At 38.5% G+C, this 13848-nt stretch overlaps 1 protein-coding gene across 1 annotated transcript in view; it reads left to right on the top strand.

Annotated features, from left to right (window-relative positions):
• The window catches only part of SUGCT (succinyl-CoA:glutarate-CoA transferase), a gene marked incomplete at both ends in the record, with an annotated part of 360317 nt that overhangs the window by 144527 nt on the left and 201942 nt on the right, over positions 1–13848 (top strand). Inside the window, 2 exons of the mRNA XM_080338492.1 lie at positions 3812–3914; positions 11765–11836. Coding sequence (XP_080194618.1) covers positions 3812–3914; positions 11765–11836 — 175 coding nt within the window. The remainder of the gene's footprint in view (positions 1–3811; positions 3915–11764; positions 11837–13848) is intronic.

The following is a 13848-nucleotide window of genomic DNA, read 5'->3' on the forward strand; positions in this document are numbered from 1 at the left end:
ATTTTGGTTGAGGTATCTTGGTTCAGGGTGTGTAGGCGGTTTTAGTTTTTTCTGAGGAAGGTTGTTTTGAGGGTGTTTGTGAGAGGCTAGTTCTTGAAGGCTGAGCGGTTAGGGTTGGCTGGTTTGGGTTGGTTGGTTGAGGTGATTTTTGGTTGAGGTTGTTTAGTTGGTTGGTTTAGGCAGGTATTTGAGGTGGATTGTTGTAGGTGGGATGTTCTAAGCTGTTTTTTGTTTAGGATATTTTCTGGTTTTGTTGTTGTTTTAGGTTGGTTTAGGTTGTTTGGTTGAGCTTGTTTGCTTTATCGTGGTTTAGGTCACTGGATATAGGTTATTTAGATTATTTTAGGTTGGTGGTTTCAGTAGGTTAGCGTTTGAATGTGGTTTTGGGTACATTTGTTGAAGCAGGTTGGCAAAATGTGCCAAAGAAGTCGTGGTAAGGGCCCTCACTTCCGAGAGTGCGCCTTGGGGGCAAGAATCTTTCCCATACCTGTCAGGACAGCGGTGGCTGCTCCGAAGCACTGGGACCCCTGGCAGCATCTCTGCATCCTATTTCTTACCACTGCTGCCTCTGCCTCTGCAGGAGATGAGGACAGCCAGCTCTGCGGTGCTCCTCCAGACGTCATTGCCTTGGTCTTACCACTTCTGTGCAGCTGACAAGGGTTTCCATCCAAAAGATAAGCCTTGCAGCAGAGAACCTCCAGCAGCCTCGTCCAGCATCCAGCCTTCTCCTCCCTCAGCCCCCGCCCAGGAATTCCACCAGCTCTTCAAGGGCTTCCTCTGGGATGTGTTGGGGCTGCCCCCGGGCCAGCTCTGGCAGCGGACACGGGAGGCTGCTCCTTCTTATCCTGCCCGGGGCGCTGTGACCGCTGCGTTGCCGGGTGCTGGCATTGTGACATGGGGTGACGGGGCTCCTGTGTGCAGCCCCTGTGTGCAGCCCCGCCCGCAGCAGCCCCGCCTGCCAGCCCTCCGCCCAGCACCCTATGGAGGAATCATTTAGGGTGCTGCCCCGAGGCAGTTCCTGCGCCCAGGAGGTCCAGGGGCTGTCCCTGCCGTTTGGTGGCCGTGCACTGGGCACAGCTCTCCAACCACCATTGAATAAATAAGGAAGACTGTTATTACTGTTACTTACATTCAAAGCAAGTATTTTTTAAATAGAACGTAAATTGTTTTCTACGAAATTGTGTCTGTGTTTTCTTTTTCAATCCCTTACAAAGGGAAGAAAAGTCTAAGCAGAAGCTAAAATTCAGGAATTCATATACCTCATAGAAATTTTGCAAAGCATGCACTCCACTGTATATCGAGTCACTTGTAATAATATTACTGAAGAAGAATGTATGTCTTGAAAATGATTCAGATTTGCCGTGACATTAGGTAGCAGCGTACTGATTATGCAGATGTAGAGAATTGACACTCCCATTAAAAAGACTTCATTTTCAAGCTGTCCTTTAAAATCTGAAATCTGCATGGGTTTGTGTGTTTGGGTTTTTTTGTTTGTTGGTTTGGTTTAATTTTGGTGGTTTTTTTTTTGGTTTTGTGTTTTGGTTGCTTTTGTTTTGTGTTTAAACCCAGGAGGATATTTATAAATTCTTTCATTAAAAGAAGTACGAGGAGCATAACATAGCAGGGCTTATTCATTACTGATAGATCAAGGGAATGATAGTATGAATATTAAGAATTAAATAATTTCTTAGTGATGGTCTTCAGAGTCCAAAAGTAGTCTAATACATTTCTCTTAGAAATGACATAGTGGTGGATGTTGAGCTGTTAGGAAAAGTAGTAGCTGACAAAAGCTTTAATTTTATAAAAAGGGAGTTAGTGGGATATGAATTATGAAGCATCTTGGGAGGGAAGTGGCCTGATGTGAAACAGTTTTTTGTGTGAATCATGTTTACACTATGCAGTAGTTTGAGCCCAAAACCTTAGTAATAGAAGACTGTGAATAACAAGAATATACAGATTGTGAGAATTGTTGCTGGAGAGTACTGAAGGGAAATAAAATTATATTTTAAATTAAAATCCTGCTTTCCTAATGGCTGCAGCCTCCTTCCTCAGTGACTATCTACCTCTCTATAGTTACCTTTTTCCCCCCGTTTTCTGCAATGTATGTGGTTCTAGGTATGGTCAGCAACAGAGTACTAAATTAGATGGATCCTAGATGTGTCTGAGAGTGGCATTATCTTTACGGCTGACTACATCTTTACCATGAAATAACTTTAACATTCAATGAAGCTTATAATTGAACAGTGCAATAATCTTATATCTGTTTTCTTTAGAAGTAAAGCTTCATTATGCTTCATTTCTTCAGAAGTGATGTTTCATTTCATAACATTTTTCACATTTAAAGTCTTTTATTCTGATTTTTCTGTATTATTGCTCCTCTCATTTCTACTGGTATTATTTGTTAACGTCATATGTATTCAGCAGGACTAAGGCTGCTGTTTCTGAGGAAGAGCAGTGCAAAAGTTGTGCATTTTCTTGTTTGTTTGGAGTGCAAAATGCATTTGGTATCAGGTTTTATTCCCTCAAACATTGGGGAAGCTGTTCCTGCACAGGAAGAAATACTGTGAAGCTTGGATCCGTATACTTAATATAACTGTAACTTGTCACTGTCACTAGGTTTTTTCTTTAGTCTAAAAGTAGCATAAAATACTTTGCAGCCAGTCTCTGCATGTGTATAAAAAGAAGTTTACAATGCTTGACTTCACTGATTTGAGGGGTTTTGTGCTTTTGGGCTTTATCTCTATTAACTTACTGTCAGAAACATGGAAGATTTGTTTTGCATAATAACATGCTAGAAGGAAGCTACAGGATACCAGTAACTGCGTGTCCCTTACCAAGGTTGCTGTTAATTTCATTTTCTTCAGGTCTTTACATCACAATTTATTTTCAGTATTGTATGTATCATGAAGTAGATATTTATAATCGTCTGGTAGATTTCTGTGTTACTTACCTTCATGAAGTTTAAGATGCTGTCTTCAAATAAGTTCACCTTTGATTCAGAATCCCAGATGGCTATAGAAAATACCATCTCTCAGTGACTGGTCTTGCTTCAAGAGTGTTTTTTGTTCATCTATGTAACTCTGTTGGGTAGATGAGGAAACAAGTGTCAAGCAAAGGAGAGGAATGAGAGAGGTGCACTTCCAGTTATGGAAGTGAATGCTTAGAAATAACTAAGCTGAGCTTTTGTATGGGATATAAAGACTTGGAGTTCTTTGTTCACCAGCGTAGCCACAGTGTACATATGTTGAACCGGATGTCCTTAGGATAGGTTACACAGTCATACAACAAATAAATATGTAACCAATGTTGCTATCTGACCAACAAATGCAGCTGTTAATCCTGACATGTGTTTTGGATGTAATAGAGGAAAAACAGTGTGGTGCTTTACATCAGCTTTCAGTGAACAGTGTCTCATGTTAGACTCGTCCCCACATTATAGCTATCTTTTGGTTGTTAAATACGTACATAAAAGAAAACAAATGTGAAGCACATTAGTGTAATTAAGGACTGGAGGAAACCCATTGATCCTTATTTGAAACTGAAGATAAATTTAGCTTTATGTCATTGCTGGATTGCTTCAGATGATCAGATAGAAATAGAAGTCAGTTCAGTTATGTTCTTTCCCCTGTGTCTTTGGGTTTTGCATTTCTGAAGAACATGTGTAGTACATTTTCGTTGTGTTATTCAGTGCCTGGAAAGAAATCAGTGGGGAAGAGTATGGAAGCAGTGAGAGAGGGAGGAGACATGCTATACATTTTTTCGGAATCTGAAAGCACAAAGTTGAAACCACATGCTTCTTATTTGCTCTCAGGTTTTCAGAAAAAGCAACGATGGAATGGTTGCAGCTCTTTGAAGGTAGTGGGGTTCCATATGGCCCAATCAACAATATACAGCAAGTATTCTCGGATCCTCAGGTTGGTTCTCACCATGTCTTTTCTATACATTATTACATGTGTTTTACAAATGCTGAGTAATGATCACTTTTCCTGCCACTCAGACCTGATTTGAGCTGCTTCAAAATGGGATCTGAGAGTTATATGGTGGATTGAGTTTGAGCAAATAAAACAGCGTAATAAGAAATAAATATAGATCTTTAAATGAATTGTATGATTGGGAACACAAGTTCTGCTATAATGCATTAAACCATAGGTATTCCATGTCACGGATGGAGTCTGTCTTTCAAAAATGGCTGGTAAAACAGGGAATGAAACTGAAATATATTATGTAATTGCGTTTTGTCACATAAATATACAGAAAAGTATATTTCTTGCAGTCTGCAAGCAACTGATTTTCTTTATGGAGAATCTGTACAGAATCTATACTGTTTGAAAAAAATGGGCAACTTTTTGACTGGAAGCAGAAAAATGAAGTACAGAGGTCATACACAGAAAGATTTTAACCTTTTCTTGGCCTGATGAATTCCCTGGCTGAGAATATTACAGCTTTTTATTTATTTATTTTAAATGTCAAGTCTTTTACTGAATTGCATCTATACTTAACTATAAATAATTTAGTTTTTTAGTATCTCTAGAGTTATGTTATCTGCATAATCCATGATCCTTCCTCCTTTTCTCACCCTCTTGCTTATGATAGGTTAAAGGGCCCAACACAGACCTGAATTGTACTCTTTTCAATAGTGTAACATCATCTTTTACAACTATTCTATTGTGTAATCAATCTTCATTAATTTAATTTATAATAATGAGAGTAACCAGAAAAATAATTGACCATTATAAGGGGAAAAAAAGGCAGCCAATCCTGTATGTGTCCATGTCTGCTATCAAGAAGTGTTTGTCAGGATTGTGAATACAATTGCAGTCTTTGGTAAAGAAGAACAGAATCTCTATCATAAGGAAATGTGTTCATAATAAATATGTTTGTTATAAATATGTTTATTGTACTTTTAGAGGTATAAGACAATACTTTTTTGGCTACTGCAAGGAAATAAGTTTTTTATTTTCTTAAATAAATATGCTCTTTCTCCGTAAAATGATGTAGTACCATGCTGTAAAGTATGCATGGGCCAAATTTTTCACTTCATAACTTTCACAGGGATTAAGGTTCGACTTTGAAGAATATACAAGAAGAGTCTTTATTTTACTCAGAATGTGGTTGACTTGGCTGTACTTGGGGCAACATTGGAAAAATATTCTTTGCTTTCTTTTGATGCTGTGAATTTTAAGAAGTCAGTTCCACTCTGCAGGAAACTTTTTAAAACATAGTATGTCATGGGATGGCTGTTACCTCCCAAATTGAAGAGAGATTATCTTGGTTACCTTGCTTTTGTTAAAATTCACCTAAATATTATTTTTAATGTATTGTTATTGTGTGTTATAGTTACATATATTATATATATATGTCAGGCTATTACTATAAAAGGCATCGTGGTGCTTTGCAGTTAGATACCACCATATGGCAGGTTTTTCAAAGTATTTTCCTGGAAAGGGTCATGCTGATCTCTTTTTTTCCTCAGGAAACTGCTTGAAAATGTTGTTCTTTCTACACCCTTTGCTAAAATAAGTGATCCTCAGACACTGTGTTCTTATTACTATTGGAAATGAAATGTCAGTGTTTGTGGCGATGCTGTATGTTATCCATTTGTTTCACTTCTAGTACTGCCTGCCCCTTAAGCATTTTCTCACAATTATTGTTTTGTTCAAGCGGGAGGGGAAATTATGCAGTTCCATCCTCTTTTTTGTTGAAATATGGAAAGGTGTTGACACTTCAAGGTATTGCTCTTATGACAGATATTTACTTTACATCACTTACATAAAATTAAATCCCCAGTCCACCTTTTCATATTTGAGAGACCATCCAGCAGATCAGCAGTTCAGAGAGTAGCATACTCAGCCTCTTAAGTATATTTTGCTAAATTCTACATAAATTTTTATTTTGGTGGTGAAGACTTCATACCTTCACAGGTGACTTCATTGCCCTGAGTCACTTATCCATAGCTTGGATTTAGAAGCCTGGGGACAGTTCAAGCAAAGCTTTTCTCCTTCACGTTTCTTCTGAAGTGTAGTTTTTGCTGTTGTACCTCACCCGATCTCCCTCCACTTGCTCATCCTTCTGCTGCTGTATAGATAGCATGCATCTGGGATAAACACCCATCCTTGTGTATAACTTTGCTCTTTCATTAGCCGGTCTGCAGTTTCAGTTTCTGAAACTTCAAAATGCATGACAGTGCCATGAGACTACGTTTAAGAGTAGGGCAGAAGTCTAGTAACACCCGAGAATCCATAATGCAGGTACCCTCTGCACTATGAAATGCCAGTTGTTACAGGGAAAAACTATCACCCACCACCACACTGTAATCACAGCAAGATTTTTCTCATGTGTAAAGCTCAACACAGTCATTAAGTATGAGACCTTTGTAATAATTCTTCACAGTGTTCCCTTTATAATATGGTGTGGTTTTTTTCAGGATCCATTTAGATGACAAAATGTATTCCTAGGAAAAATGTCACTCAGCTTGCATTTAATAACATTACTTACTAATACTGCATAACAAGCTCAAACAGTGTCATGTAAAATGAGTTTATTGTAACTCAGTAATCTGCTTTTCATAGTAATTTGTTTTCAGCCATTGCAAGGACTCCAGAAAAACATCAAACTTGGTGATACTTCAATATATAGAAACTCTGTTCTACCTCTAGTGGATAGTACCTAGGTTTTACTGACCTCCTCCATTTGGGGCATTACCAGCAGAACTGGTTCGGAACACAATTCAATTTTTTAACTTCATTTTGTTGCCTTTGTCTTCCTATTTCATCTACGGATTTTTGATATCTGTAGCGCAACCATCATTCATTTGAATGCGGTCTTGCACCATTAGTGATGAAGATGCACTGTGTGGACATCAACAACCATCAAAGCATATGCCAGCTCAGCTGTCAGTAATGTCACAACGGGTGCACTGGGCTGGTACCAGGCAAAACCAGAAATGCTGGGAGGAGGTTGGAATAATGCTAGGGGGGAATGGAAGCAAGACGGAGGACATAGGAAAGATAAGTAAAGGAGATGACCAAAAAGGTCTAAGGAAACTTAATCAGCTACAGGTGGGTTGTGTTTTCGAATTTTATTTTATTTTAACTAGAAGGACCTCAGAACTCTCAAGGCCAAGAGTGGTTTGTATAACTTCTATAAATTGAGATAAACCAACACATTTTTGATCCCAGGACATTTTGTTAATATCATTAACAGCTTCAGTCATACTCCAAGCGAGCTGCCAGAAAACATGACATTTTTTACTAAGTTGGAGAGCCAGGTGATACTGTTTTTTCCATGAATGGAGTGGAATGTCCACTTTTCCCACTGATAATAATCTTTTATTCATTTGTGAAGTTAAAATGAATACCACAGGCATTTGAACTGCTAAGTAAATTAGCCTGTGGATAGAAGTATATGTGTACTTGTGGATGTATGGATAAAAAGGCTGAGAGAAAGAGGAGCAGTTTTGCTAGTTAAGGGAACAATTTTCTTAAAAACAAGAGGGAAGAAAGAATGTTTGTAAAAGTTCTTACAAACTCTTAAAAGTACAGTATAGACTATTTTAATGAAGCCTTTTTATAGTCTGACTTTTTCAAGCTATTTTTTAAAAATGTGTTCTTTTAACCAGGCCAAGATAGTACAAACATTAAAGGAATTCTTAAAACATTTTAAAAACTTACTAGTGACCTCAGTATGGTCCCATTTAACATACCCTGGGGAACATGTGTATGAAATACAACGTGGTTTGAGGTTTTCCAAACAAAACAAACTTAAAAGAGAATACCATTTTTAATAGAAACTACTCAAATTCTCCCAAAAGATAAAACAAAACCAAACCAGGTACACACTGTACAGCAGCTAAGTATCAAAGAATGAGGATCTTTGCTGGTTAAGTGAGGGGACTGCAGGGACTTTTCGTTTTCTTTAAAACATTACTCTTCCTTTTTCCATAATGCAATGTCTTTCACAGTTCTTATACAGTGTTATTGCTTTAATTAAAGGTCTGGCATATATAAGAAGCAACAAAACAACCCAGAAATGTTATGCGCAGTTTAGTAAATTGTTTGTTATCTCATGCTTTACTGGATTAAATGCATTCGTGTTGATGTATTTTACTATATGAATGCTGCCAACTGAAAATAAATAGGAAAGCCATGCAGTGGTACTTTCCCCCACCGCACCCCCCCAGCAGTTAGAGTCATACCACACAAGTTGAGTACATCAGGTGTAAGACATCATCCTGATGCATCACTTCTGAGAAATATGGGGAGGGAAATATCAGAGCTGAAATATCACAGCTGGCCCTGATTTCAGCTCCTGCCAAACACCTGCAGACTCTAAAAGGATACCAAAACAAAACTCCACCCTGTGGCAAGAGGCCATCCCTTAACAACCCTTCCCTGACTTTGCATCCCAATAAAAATTAATTTAACATTTTTTACAGAAACCATAGTCTTCCTGTCCCAGAAGGCCATTACAGTTCCTTTAGCCATTTCTCTGAATATGCCTCAGAAAAAACCCCACAGTAAATTGAAGTATTAAAATATCTGATAGCTGGAAATTATCTGATGTTTTAAGTTTATTATTTGTGGAAACTTATGAAAGTGGTAGCTTTTTTATTTATTTATTTATTAACCTCCAGATTGTCTCTAAGTTTGGAAGTAATTTCACTTGAACACACCCTGGCAAAAATTTCCTATCATCTGGTAAAAGCTTCTGCAATCAGTGCTGTGAACACACAAAACAGCAAAAGATACAAAGTGTGTTATGTTGTTTTTTGTTTTTTTTTTTTTAAAATCATCTTATGCATGTTGTTGGCTTGTGTTGTTGTTTTGTTGTTGTTTTTTTTTTTTAATATGATGATGTTTTAATTGTTATTCTTCGTTGAAATAGACTTTTGTGGCACACTCAGAGCTGTCCCAAGTCAAGAGAATTGTATTCATGTTCATGATACTGCAGGGAATTTTTACATGTGGAGTTTTCTGCAACTGAAAAGCAGTGATGGAGGCCTGAGGTAATCTGATGTGTCTGGAAATAATTCCTAACAGACAAGAGAAAGAGAGGAATTAAATTTTGCATGTGTCTACTAAGTAAGTACTAAAACTAGTTGGACATTTTCCGATGAAATGTTTTTCCATTTAAAAACACCAATTTATTGAAAGTGAAACATCCATGCTAAGGTGTCTAAAATTTAAATTCTGTTTTGAAACAGAAATTCAGCTCTATTCCTGCCTGTTTTGCTAAGTTGAAAATGTGTACTGCGTAGCTTTGATTTGGTGTTTCAAGCCAACTTTTTACCTCGACTCTTAAATGCTATGCAATGAAAAAAAACCCATACCACCAACCATACCCAACCCTTTAATTTTGTCAAAAGTAGCTCTTTTATACTAAATTACAAATGTTTTCAAGCTTTTGGTTTGTGGGAAATTTAGGAAAGTGGATTCTGTTCTCAAGTGGAAAGCATTAAGGAATGGAACATAGTTTAAAGAAGTGAAATGGAAAATCCAATTCTAAGACTGTTTGTATATGTGATTCCCACTTATACACAATCATGCAGGCTTTATATGTGTTATGAGATAGTTCTATATCCAGATGTTCTAGGAAGGGCTCAAAATGAGACAGCACTTGAATTTTGGTATGAGAAATATTGCAATACGAAGTGTTTTATAAATTTTGACTGTAGCAAAATGTGGTCCATGTCTATGCCATGTTTTTGGCTGGCCTGCCTGGCTTAAAATGATAGAGAGATTGTGATGGAGAAGTCTTGAAATACTATGGCATTCTAAATAAAAAAGTGTGTTTATATTAACGACAGGTTTTGTTGTACACACATTTAATATACATGTATTGTTTAGATAAGAAAAAGAATTTTAAGGGAGGTAGTTCAACACTCTTTATTATTAGGTTTTGTTTTCACTTACATACACATTTACAGAATTTTAAAGTTTGATCTGAAATTTTCAGTGCTGGTTCTCTGCCTAAGTCTGAAGTATATTTGGAAATGCTTCTGATAAAATGATCCACTCTTGTTTGATAACAAGTTTCCAGAAATCTATTGTCTACCATATCAACATAGTCTTTCTTGCACATGTTTTTTTTGCCTGGGAGTTCTGCTGCTCACTTTTAGAGAATTAGTTGTTTTACAAAGAGACTTGGGTAGAAAGTTGACTGCAGTGTCATAGGTGTGCTCTTTGCTGTCCTAGGTTTTTAAGGGTCAGCAGGGGAGAATTTGGAGTCTGGAATGGAGCCCCAGCCAGTGCATGCAAAAGATAAGCTTTTCCCTGCTGCCACATATGAGTCCTTCATGTGTTTTGTGAGCCCAAAGGTGTCAGCTTTGTTTGAGACCTAAATTAGAAATCTTATAACTACACCAAATAAAATGGTTGGGCTTTTTCAACACCGGAATTTAGATTTCTAACAATGTCACAATAAATAAATAAGAACAACACAGCGTGAGAAAATTCACCAACAGTTTTCTTTGCTGTAGAAAAACCTCTAATTCGTAGGCACTGTGATATTTTTAAATCAAGTAATTTCTTTCTGCCATACTCTGTTCCTGAAGGGTGCAGGATAAACTGTTGAGTAGGAGAGCATTTGCCTTCTCAACCAGGTGGTTGTCTGTCAGATGCTTAATTCATTTGATTCGGAATATGAGAAGTAGTGAAAGAGGTAAGAGGTTGCAGAAACACGGTTTCATTTTTATAGAAGTTGAATGCCAGACAGGAGTCTCTTCCTGCATCTGCCACACAGTTCACATGTGGTGTTGGGTAAGTCACTTCAATCGAATTGTTTAAAGGTGGTTGTTAAACGTGTGTGCCTCATGTTTAGAGTGCCTGCCTTGTGACACCATATGCTAAATACGCTGCAGGACTGAGTTCTCATGGATGTGAATGAAACTCTTTAAAGTATTCTTAGGCCACTTAAAAATGTAATATTCTTGAAAATGCTGAAAAGCCTAGCATAGTGGTTTTGCCCTTAATTTTCTATGTACTTTGGTTTCTTCGCCATGAAATTAGAACTCATCTTTAAAGCACTGTTGCAAAGATGCTTCTGAAAGTATAGTTTTTAATGTGAGAGCACCAGAGAAATGACCTTTAGGAAACTAATGTTTATGTGTGATTTGAGTGATATATATTAAAATAAGACCTGGAGCTACACATTACTTATGAGAAATAAAACCACTTTTGAATATCTTAAACTTCACTGAATGAGGGAGTAGTCTGACAGGAAGAAAAGTGAAGCGTGCACTTAAAGATTGTACTGTATTTCTTTTGTGCAAGCAAGCAAATGTTGCTTAGTAGCAGCATTTTTAATTAGTAGCAGCATTTTTAATGTTATTTTTTAAATTTATTTTAAACGTGTACATATATGGAATGGCATGTCTTTAGCTGGTACTGTTTACAGAGGCGTTCCATTGAGAAAAGATTAACATAAGTATTTGTTGGTTACACAGAATATTAAGTTCTCAAAAGCATTTCATTAGATGTCTTTTCTCATAAAATACTAAATTGTGTTTAAAAGTTGTATTGGACTCATGGCCTTTCAAAGGTACAAAATGTCACCTAGGCTTTTTGAGCATCTTCTTCTAGAAGAACACCTGTCAAAAAGCCATGCTCAGGTTTTGAAGCAAAGAGCATAGCAGAAAAAAACCCTACTTTTGAAACCTCGCAGTCCTAGTTAGTCCTCAGTGTTAGCATAATGTCCCTTGCGCCTCAGGCTCTTGGATCAGTTTCTGTCCTTGCAGGAGTCATACGCTGCTTCCCTAACCTTGCAGCTCATCAAAGTGACATCAGTTGGTTTCACAGAATCTGTATTTGACATCTGGCACTACCAGAGTATGTTCAGGGTAAGGCCATCCAAATTTAAGACATACTGAGCTAGACGATGTGTAACTTCTTAGAAACCCCTCACAGCATGAGCCCAGCTTTCACTTCTGTTCATATAAACTGAGTAACTGGGGGGTCAAAAGAGTTTTTAATTAACCCCGTTGTCGCATGTATCTAAAGTTGGATGTGTCCCAGTCTGTTTTATGTATGGGAAGTTTGGGAATACATGTGTATGGCTATCCCATGAAGTCTCATAGTGTGAAGAGAGGCCCAGTCAGCATGGGTTTGTGAAAGGCAGGTCCTGCTTGACCAACCTCATCTCCTTCTATGACAAGGTCACCCACTTAGTGGATGAGGGAAAGCCTGTGAATATTCTGTACTTGTATTTCAGTAAGGCCTTTGACACCGTATCCCACAGCATTCTCCTGAAGAAGCTGGCAGCTCATGGCCTGGATGGATGTACTCTGAGATGTGTAAAGAACTGGCTGGATGGCCGGACCCAAAGAATTGTGGTGAATGGAGCCAAATCCAGTTGGTGGCTGGTCACGAGTGGTGTTCCCCAGGGCTCAGTATTGGGACCAGTTCTGTTTAACCTCTTTATAAGTGATCTGGATGAGGGGATTGAGTGCACCCTTAGTAAGTTTGTGGGCAACACCAAATTGGGTGGGAGTGTTGGTCTGCTGGAGGGTAGGAAGGCTATGTGGGGGGGATCTGGACTGGCTGGATTGTTGTGCTGAGGCCAGTTGTATGAGGTTTAACAAGGCCAAGTGCTGGGTCTTGCACTTGGGTCATAACAACCCCAGGCAGTGCAACAGGCTCGAGGAAGAGTGGCTGGCAGAAAGCTGCCTGGCAGAGAGAGGGCTGGGGGTATTGATTTGTCAATCAACATGAGCTGAACATGAGCCAGCAGTGTGCCCAGGTGGCCAAAAAGGCTGACAGCATCCTAGCTTGTATCAAAAATAGTGCAGCCAACAGGACCGGAGAAGCAATCGTGCCCCAGCTCTCTGCACTGGTGAGGCCGAACCTTGAATACTGTGTTCAGTTTTGGGCACCTCACTACAAGAAAGACATTGAGATACTAGAGAGAGCGAAGAGGAGGGCGATGAGGCTGGTGAGGGGTCTGGAGCACAAGTCTGATGAGGAGCAGCTGAGGGAACTGGGGCTGTTTAGCCTGGAGGAAAGGAGGCTGAGGGGAGACCTTATCACTGTCTACAACTACCTGAAAGGAGGCTGTAGCATGGAGGGTGTTGGTCTCTTCTCCCAAGTAGCAAGTGACAGGATGAGAGGAAGTGGCCTCAAATTGCACCAGGGAAGGTTCAGATTGGATATTAGGAAAAAATTATTCACAGAAAGGGTTGCCAGGCATTGGAACAGGCTGCCCAGGGAAGTGGTGGAGTCACCGTCCCTGGAGGTGTTTAAAGGTTTTTGATGAGGTTCTTAGAGGCATAGTGTAGTGCTAGAGTTAGGTTATGGTTGGACTCAGTGATCTTGAGGGTCCCTTCCAGCTGAAATGATTCTATGATATGCTGAACCAATTGATTCATTTGATTTTTTAGAAGTTTGTTGGTGGTGTTTGTTTTAAAATATTTTTCTTAAGTAGATGTATATTCATTTACTAAGCTAAATTTATAGGAGAATCAGTAATAAATATTGGCATTTCTGACTAAATTTTGGTCATGGTTCAGTACATAACTCCCTCCAGCAAAGGGTCACATTTAAAATTTCTTACTCTGTTTTTCTGTTTTCAAAATTAATTGCCACATTGCCTTTTTCGAGTTTGTATGAAAATAGCCTAGATATTTTTTTTTTCTTTCTCAGAGACCATAAGAGCTAGATTTTTGTCATAGGTCTTTTAAACAGATTGGTTTGTAATCAGGATAATTAGTGTGGTGCAGTTTTGTAGTGTGGATTATGTTTTGTAGGCATCAAAATACTGATGATATTCTGGAGAATAAGAACTTGTCATCTTACACTTCAGAATCCCCAAAATGGTTGTAGCTGTAGATGATAAGTATTCCAGTAAGGGAGAAAA

Source organism: Nesoenas mayeri (assembly GCF_963082525.1).
Source record: "Nesoenas mayeri genome assembly, chromosome: 2".
Lineage (NCBI taxonomy): Eukaryota > Metazoa > Chordata > Aves > Columbiformes > Columbidae > Nesoenas > Nesoenas mayeri.